General features: G+C 32.2%; 2 protein-coding genes across 2 annotated transcripts; one reads left to right on the top strand and one right to left on the bottom strand.

Moving 5' to 3' along the window:
• Positions 1–1826: 1826 nt before the first annotated feature.
• Positions 1827–3428, top strand: HELRODRAFT_68489 (hypothetical protein; the record flags this gene model as incomplete). The annotated part of the gene is made up of 5 exons (XM_009026989.1): positions 1827–1915; positions 2027–2127; positions 2547–2733; positions 2837–2957; positions 3060–3428. 5 exons carry the CDS (start codon positions 1827–1829, stop codon positions 3426–3428), a joined length of 867 nt encoding a protein of 288 aa, XP_009025237.1.
• Positions 3429–3556: 128 nt separating this feature from the next.
• HELRODRAFT_185065 (hypothetical protein) lies at positions 3557–6323 on the bottom strand. Its single transcript, XM_009027067.1, has 5 exons — positions 6154–6323; positions 5704–5827; positions 5424–5641; positions 4931–5113; positions 3557–4724 (listed from the first exon to the last, which is right to left on the bottom strand). The coding sequence occupies exons 1-5, from the start codon at positions 6266–6268 to the stop codon at positions 4606–4608; spliced, it is 759 nt and encodes a 252-aa protein (XP_009025315.1). The 5' UTR covers positions 6269–6323; the 3' UTR covers positions 3557–4605.
• Between the last annotated feature and the right edge of the window lie 3570 nt (positions 6324–9893).

Here is a 9893-nt window from a genome sequence, read left to right as displayed (position 1 = left end):
ATGATCATGGTGATGATGATGATGATGATCATGGTGATGATCATCAGATCGTGGTGACGATGATGGTGATTAATGTATATGAAAAGATTCGTTTTGATAAACTGACAATATATTATCACGCTTATCTGAGTTCTGTAAGAAAAGGTTAATTGACAGATAGATGGACGAACAAACGAACGAACGAACAAACGAACAAATGAATGAATGAATGAAAGCCGGAGTGTAATTTTTGCATAAACGCACTAGCTAGTCATATCTCGCCGAAGTTTATTTCAGCTGAAAAACAGCTCTTTGAAAAAATTATTTATGACGATGATGATAATGATGCTAACAAAAGGATAAAAATAATAATTATTATAATAATAATAATAATAATAACTATAATAAAATAAATAGTAATAACATAAATCAGTAATGATAATAACCGATATCTTATTTGCCAATGCTACATTCTTATAAATTAACCACCACAACCACTACTACCCCTACTACAACTACTACTACTACTACTAATAATAATAATAATAATGATGATAATGATGATAATGATGATGATGATGATTATGAGGATGAAGACGATGAGGATGAAATTTTAATGTTTTATAGCTAACGCTACCTGGTAATGTTGTTGATGAGTGATAAAGATATCGCATAAATATTTGGATTATTATTATTATTATTTGTTATTATTATTGTTATTATTATTATTATTATTATTATTATTGTTATTATTATTGTTATTATTATTATGGTGGTGGTTTTTTTTTTAATTTTTATTACGACGACTTTACTACAGGATAATTAATTTAAGCATTCTCATTTCATTTTATAGTAGATCAGACATTAATAATAACGCAACAACAACAACAATAATAATAACAACAACAATAATAATAATAACAATAATAACAACAATAATAACAATAATACAAATTTGTTTTCTTCATGTACGAGTTGATCAATGTTTTTTATCTAAAAAACATTTTAATGGTATTAATTTCTCACTTATTATTATTATTATTACAATAGTTATTATTGTTATTATATATTATTATTATTATTATTGTTGTTGTTGTTGTTGTTATTTGTGATGAGCTTTTGACAGGTTGAAGAATGTAACAGCGAAAATATAAACATAATTTCTCTCTATTTTTTCAAATAAATAATTATATATAATCATGTGTGTGTGTGTGTGTGTTTGTATGTGTGTGTTTGTATGTGTGTGTGTGTGTACGTGTGTGCGTATGTATATGTGTGTTTGTGTGTTTGCGTGCGTGTCTGTGTGTTAGTGATATATTATTTTCTTATCTCTTAACATCCATCATTCCCCTTGCCAATTAATATTATATTTTTAAATATGTTATCTTTTGATATAAATTCTTATTATAAATCTTTTTAGTATCGAAATTCTTTTAGCTTTGATGAATGAATAGGTCTACAAAAAATGGTTACTCTCTCTCTCTACCTATCTCTCTCTCTCTCTCTCACTCTTCCGTGTATAATTGCCAGACGGACTGGCATGTCTCTGCTTTTGAACCAGGAGCCTTGAAGATAGCAAAAGAATGCGATTTGTCTTGTTTAAATGAACGCATGTCTGTCCGTGACTTCACATCAGATGATTTGTCAATTTTCATGCTATAGTTTCTGATTGTTGAATGGTATCTATACTACTCTCTGCATCTTCTGTACTATACCACATACACATACACACATACACATGTTTGTTACAAACGTTGAACACATTTTTATTGAGACTTTAGAATGTACAGCGCCTTAACATTATTCTCTAAAACCACAATTAAAAAGTAAAAATAATTTAAATAAAAATGGCGGACGTATATGAAAGTGTTTTGTGCATCAAACAAGAAGTATTTGTCTACAGAATTCCGGCAAGAGCCACAAATAGGGGATATAGGTGAAAATTTCAATTATTGTCATTTAAAAAATTTTTCTCTATATCAATTCTGCGTTTTTTTTTATAATTTTATGGCTTTTTTTTATGCTTAACTATTTTTTCCTCCTGAAGGGCAGCAGAGTGGAAATTAGATGAACCGGACTGGACTGGCCGCCTGAAAGTTGTCTCAAAAGATAGGGATCTTAGTATCAAACTTGAAGATAAGTCATCAGGTATGTGTTATTATTCATTTACTTTTACTATAATAAAATTTTAAAATTAACTTTTAATTTTTAAATAAAAGAAGCCTTTTTTAGTTTTTTTATTTAGTAAGCCATAGTATAGTTGGATTTACTTACTTTTAATTTAAACTTTACTAGTAGCTTTCGCTCACTATTGACATGTTTATTTCAATTTTATTTTTAGTTTGCTTGTTTTTTTAATGGATCATCATAATGATTATCTTCTATATATTTTAATGACAATCATAATATTTTTTAAATATTTTAAACATAAATCAATCCTACATAGTAATATAAAATAAAGGAAAATAAATCTATAGCTATTATAGATAAACTTTGCTGCTGATCTAGATAAAAACTGGTGAAAATTAGTGAATTTCAAATTAAATACATATATATATATACAACAGGTGAGTTATTTGCACAATGTCCCGTTGAGGCCTATCCCTCCATAGCAGTCGAGCAGGTTCTCGATTCGAGTCGGTACTTTGTCCTTCGTATTCAGGATGGAACGGGGAGGAATGCTTTCATCGGGATTGGGTTTGCAGATAGAGGAGACTCATTCGATTTGATGGTTGCCATTCAAGATCATTTCAAGTAATTAGAATTTTTTTTGCTATATATTTGTAAATGAAATTTTTTGTCAACTGATAAAGTGTATGCACCTCTAATAAAAAAAAAAAAATAGACATGTAAAAAGAGAAGAAAAAGAAATTGAAGAGACGTCGAGCAATCTGGGGTCTCTGTCATTGAATGAGCAACATGCACCCAAACTCAATCTTGGTTTCAAAGAAGGGCAGACTATCAAACTCAATTTTGCAGTTTAGTCTTTACAGTTTTTTTAAATTATCATAATAGTGTAACATTTTCTGACTATACCTATAAATAACTTTTTCCATTTTTTTTCATTTCAATTCCCACAGACAAAGAAAACAACAGGTGACAACACAAGCACAACACCAACTTCTACCTCGTCAAAAACTCGCACCAAAGCTGGCGGAGCTGTTTTACTGCCCCCACCGCCAGGTGGTGTAAAAATTCAAGGTCCTCCCCGACCATCGCCGACATTACAGGACAGCTCATTACTTATCAATAGCAATATGGTCACCACTTGTACTACTAGCAGCAGTGATAAAAAGACAGTAGCATCAAATATTGATCTATTAATAGATCTGGACCCCATAGGTACGACTACTGGCCAAACTGCTAATAACAATCCATTTAGTGCTGGAGCTAGTGATGTTTGGCAGGATTTTGCCAGGTCTTTAAATGTTTTTTCTTCAACTTCTTAATGATTGAAACTATTAAAACGGCTATTATATTTTATTTATTTTTAATTCTTAGTTTTTATTTACAGTGCGCCAGTGAACAAGCCACAGCAATCTGTAGTGGTCCAGAAAGCCACGACATCAAATTGGGTCAACTTTGATTGACCTGCTTACATAATTTTTAGCCAGCCAATCATAATATTTATACAACAGGCGACCAGAATATGATTTGACTTTAGTTGAACTTAAATGATTCCATTTGTTTTTGAACGTATGTGTGTGTATTTTGCGTGTGGTATGTGTGTATTATATATGTGGTTTGTATGTGTGAGTGATGAATCTGCGTGCATGTATCTATGTATTTAAAATTCATGTATATATGTGTGTACTTTGTTTGTATCTATGTACATTGTTATTTGTAGATAGATAGATCGTGATTTGTTAATATATCATTAAAACTTTATATTCATCATCACATGAAACACCATTATTGCCAATGCTATGGATGTTATTGTATGAATCATAAATATTTCTAACATAGCTATAGCATCATATCTCTTTAACATAATAATTACCATTATTTTATTATCATCAATTATTCATTCATCTATCTACTCAATCACTCATTCATTCACTCATAATGATGACGCAATCCCAACGATAATAAATATTATCATCACTGTTTTAATTTGGTAGCAATCATCATTTCGTCTGACCGTCAACACGAGAAATAACTTATTTATTTGCTGTGAACAACTTGATGAATCATATATTTATTTAACACAGTTATTTTCGTTACTCTTGCTATTATTTTATTATTATTACTTTTATAACTATTCATATTATTTTCTATAACTATTTCTTGTTATTCTTAACAGCCAATGTTAATGGGTTTATGGTTTGATTTGGTTCATAACCGTATGTATAAACATACACACGTCAAAATTTATTTTCAAAATTCAAAAACACCGCTAGTCCGATAAATTCTGCCTTTTTTAAGCCTTTCACTCAAAATTACTAGGTTGAGCACAGTATATTTATTTATATATTTCGCTTTTAATATGAGCCAAAACAAAAATCAGCAATACAACCAGGTAAATAACGTTAATTTGTTTGAAAAATCGCCATTATCATTGCCAAGTAAGTGCAAAATATTGATGAAAAAAATTTGAAATAAAATGATCTCCATTTTAATTTCCATTTATTTCCTAGCGTTGATGATGTCAACGAATTCTGACTTCAGTGAGGCTCCACCAACCAAGAACCCATCAACATCCGGTTGCTGAGCAAGTTCTCTGCAGTTTCCTGCTGTCACTGAACCTGTGGGTGAGATTGATCAATCTTTGATATCAGAAACCTAAGCATAAACAAATCAATTGATTGGTCAATTAAATCAACCCGCCAATTAAATCAACCAACCAATTAAATCAACCAGCCAATCAAATTAATCATCTAATTAAAACAAGCACTCATCACACACATTCACAAATACTTGGTATTACTTATACACACACTCACACACAAACCTCCATAAATAATCCTGACACACTTAGCCACATCTGGACTGACATTTTTGCTGATCCACTGCCTAACACTGTGGTGGGCCTCTTGGGCTTGCTGGGGCGTGGCCACCTTGCCCGTCCCAATGGCCCAGACGGGTTCGTAGGCTATGACTATGCGCTTCCAATCGTTTATGTCTTTTACATTCTCTGTGCAGTGATGGGTTGAATATTTTTAGATTTGCAGATCGTGTGTGTCCATATGTGTGAATTATTAATTTTTACAATTGATTATTTCATCAATAGAGATTTGTCAATTCACAGTCAGTCAATTAATTAATTAATGCAGTGTAGTGATAGTGAGTTAATTTTTTAACTGATGGTATAGTAGCCCTAGATACATAATAGCCATTCTAACTATTCAGCCAGCCACTATCAAATGCATAATCAACCTCTCACCTGTCTTAGATTTGGTCAGATATAACATGAAAAAATAGTACATAAGAAAGTATGATCATACCAGCAATTGCTTTCATCTGGCAGAAGCACACCTCCTCAGTTTTGTTGGCTTCACGTTCCTCTAACTTTTCCCCGATGCACGGAATCAACTTCAAACCAGCCGACAGTGCATGACCTACTTTCTCACCAATCAGCTCGTTGGGCTCCTTGAAAACATGTCGCCTCTCTGAGTGACCAAGAATAACCCAATCACCTCCAACATCTTTTATCTGGGTAGGACTGTGATGCATAAAATAATTAATGAGTCAATGAAGATTGGTGATTAGTGACATTTTTGTAACCTTATGTCCCCAGTGAAAGCTCCTTTCTCAACTTTGTATGCATTTTGAGCGGCAACAGAAATATTTTTGTTCAGCTTACCACGAACATAGGATAAATATAAAGATGGCGGTGCAACCACAATTTCTGTTGAATCAAATTGTATTCAACCACCAATTAGTGAAAGGTAAATTAGGGTATAAAGAATTTTGCTCAATTAAAGTTGCATAAATGTTGGAAATAAGCCTGGATATGTGGCCTTGACATTAACACACCAAGGTCAATTCAAATGATGTTTTACATTATTTATGTAAAGTAAATAATATGCACATAACTGGGTTTAAGCTCCTATGACGAGTTGAATTAGTGACTGAATGTAAACGATCCAATAGATAAATAACGATAATTAAACTGGGTAGATCTGAAAAAGTTTAAATTTTAAAGTGAAAATTGCAGAACATTGATTTGAAAACCGGTTTTGGGATCTAAGTTGTCCCCGTTCAAAAATTTGAGAATTTCGTCAATGCTGGCGTACGTCCCATTCATTTTCCAATTGCCGCCGACAAAAAAATGACGTTGTTCCGACATTTTTGTAGATCTTCTTTGAAATTACAGTGCTGACGAAAACTGAAACTAGGCAGCAGGGACTGCAGTGAATGCAAATTTAAACACTCTATGGAAAGCCACAAAAAATTTTTACATTTGAGAAAAATTCATTGTATCATAAAAAATCCAAAAAACTCATAAAAATGCAAGATATTTTACAAAATATAAACATTATTACTATTTTCGATCAAGTAATTAATGAATTTTACTAAAAATCAAACGAAATTTAGAGAAAAAGAGTAACATTGGCATTTGGGGCTAGAGTTCATATTGGAAATATAATCAGTCATGTCTGGATTAACCTTTTTCTGGCACGTTTAATATATTAGTGGTGGCCGTTTAGGCAGCAAAAGTCTCTCCTTTTAGTGTATGCATGCGTGTGTTTGTCTGTATGTGCGTGCATGTGTGTGTGCGTGTCTGCATGTGATTGTGTGTCTTATGTATGTGTGTGTTTTCTTACTGTAGTGCTTGCATGCCTTTATCACTGTCTCTTTTCCCTTCAGTTAATTTTTCTCTCTTCTCTTTCCCTCTCTCTCTCTCTCTCTCCCTCTCTCTCTCTCTCCCTCTCTCTCTCCTCTCTCTCTCTCTCTCTCTCTCTCTCTCTCTCTCTCTCTCTCTCTCTCTCTCTCTCTCTTTCACGTATGTGGGTTTTTGTTTTTCCATTTTTGTTTTCAATTTTTGTCTGGGAAAAATTTTTTTGACAGAAGGGAAATATTTATAATACTTTTAGATGAGATAATTTTAGGCGCAACATAAATATGAATTTGGAAAAGTTTACCGCTATGCTGATGACGACGATGACGACGACGACGATGATGAAAATGATGTAGATAATTATATTTAACAATAATAATAAATAAAAATAATTAAAACATGAATAATAAAATTAAAGCGAAATATAAAAATAGAAAGGCCTTGTGTATTAAACGTACATTTTTCGGGTCATAAAGAGTCATTATGTTCACCATCTACAACTGAAAAACAGATAAGGGAGATAGAATTGAATCAATAAAAATTAAATAAACAAAAAAAAACAGAAATATTACTAACAACAATAATAATAATAACAATAACATTATTATTATTACAAATAATATTAATAATAAGATCTTATCTTTTAATTATTTTATTCCAGAAAAATATTTAAAATTATTTTTATGTTTTATAAAAGTTGAAAAAAGAAATTTTATTTTCAGGGCATGCAGACAGGACGCTTGCAAATTTCAGAAGCGAATTAATCAACTTATGTCAGACGGTAAAAATTATCAAAAATGAGAAACAACAACAATAACACACACCCAGACACAGACGCACACACACAGACACACACACATAATTATATACATACATACACGCATCCGACTACTAAGCGGTCGGCGAATATTATAGTTCCGGATAAATACGAATATATAGAAGAGGATAAAACCGATAAATCATCAGGTCGATCGTTATGACACGCCTCGCCTGACTAATCGCTCACTATCGGCACATCCCCGATATTCAGATAACAGCACATCCCTAATATTCAAAATAAGAGCACGTCTACGACTATTCGGATAGCACATACATACCGACGAACAGTTCAATTCGCGTATCGGATCGTAGCGGCGTTATTTTGTTAGTTACAATTAACGTGATAAATACTAAGAAAAAATCGTTGAATTAGGCAGCCTAGGGGTCCAAATTTAGTGATGTGCGTGTCTCGTCGATTCTGAATTTTATTTTGAAACAATATGCTTCTTCTCTCTTTTTGTTTGTTTTTAGATGTGAATTTATTGTTGGCACGCTTGCACGCTTGCATGCATAATATCTTAAATATGCTGTTTGTCTGTGGATATGTATGCATTTGTAAATGTGTATCATTATCTATATACCAACATGTATATACATATATTTTTTGTATTTATATCCACATACAAGAGACGAGTGGGAATTGAAATTTGTTCCCAATTTCTTCCATTTTTTTTCTTATTCCAGATTCTCTCCCGAATTCCCATTTATGACAACGTTCCCAAAAATTCCGATTCCCTATTTTTTTAACTAATTCTTTTCTAGTCTTGAGATCCGCACTGAAGATCGCAAGTGATTGAGAAGTAGTCAGAGAAAGAGGTAGAGAGTACCAGAAAGAAGGGCCAAAACAAGCAAATGTAGATTTAGCAAAGGAGTGTTTAGCAGGAGTTAAGAAGAAGTGAGAATAAGTAAACCGGGGAGCTTAGGTTCAATTGATATATCTGATAAGACATCGAAAATGAAGACACACAAATAGAAACATTAATAATATAAATATATAGATAAAGAGGGAGAGCATGAGAGATAAACAGACAGAGAGAGAAAGAGAGAGTAAGAGATAAAGAGAGAGAGAACAAACATACACACATCACATTATAATCTGGTCTTCTTCATTGATTTCTAATATTTACAATTAACTTGCTCCGCGAACGAACAGGAGATAAACTTAGGAAGAGGAACGGTAGAGAGAGAGGGAGAGAGAGAGAGAAAGGGAGGGAGAAAGAGGTGGGGTCAAACATCAAAGTATTTATCATGAGAAGTAGAATTAGTAGCAACAAAACATCAACACAGAAAAAAAATAACAACACTGGTAGAAACTGCCAAGAAATAACGACAATCTCAAATTTTTTATTGTTGTTATTGTTGTCATTATTATTTTCATTGTTATTGTTAACAATAATAACAACAACAACCACATTAATCTCAACAACAACAACAACAACCACATTAATCTCAAAAACAACAACAACATAATTAGCAATAATAATTTTCAATCTAGTAATATACAATGCGGCCCCATAAAACGCTATCGAAAAAACATACACAAAATGGAAGACCAATAAAAATAACAATAATAAACAACAACAATAACAAAAACAACAACAAAAACAACAACAACCGCAGCAATAATAACAACAACCGCAGCAACAATAACAACAACATCAGCAACAAAAGTATTGAACGCGAAAACGATTTTTTTTAAATAATGCGCGCACTGCACGGCTTGTGTGGCTTCCCATACACACACACACACACACACACACACACACACACACACACACACACATAAACAAACTCCTAAGCAATTACGGACGTATTGGAAAATGGAAAAAAAATAAAATAGATATTGTAAAAAATTGTATGAGAAAATGTGCGAATAAAAAAGAGAGAGAGAAAAAAAAGAAAGAGGGAGAGAGAGAAAGAGAAATCGGTGACAGTTGGGGAAAAAAAAGAGAAGATGGGATAATTTAAAATTTACAAATCGACACTAACAACAACTAAACTAAAGGATGCAACAACAGCAACAACCTCAACGAAACATTAAATAGAACGAAGAAAATTTGATAAAACTTTCCAAAAAAAATAAAAAGACCTGAATATCATCAGGCTTTCCATTAAAAACATTGCGTTTCTCTATTCCCATATGCAAATACATGCACGAATACGCAATGCATACATACAAACAAACAAACATGCATACATACATACATTCATACATACATGCATACATACATTCATACATACAAACATATAACCATACATTCACACGTATATATAATTTTAGCGTAAATAAACAATTCAAAAGACAAATGTAAAA

The sequence above is a fragment of the Helobdella robusta genome, assembly GCF_000326865.2.
Source record: "Helobdella robusta unplaced genomic scaffold HELROscaffold_5, whole genome shotgun sequence".
Classification (NCBI taxonomy): domain Eukaryota; kingdom Metazoa; phylum Annelida; class Clitellata; order Rhynchobdellida; family Glossiphoniidae; genus Helobdella; species Helobdella robusta.
This window is presented reverse-complemented; position numbering and strand designations above follow the sequence as displayed.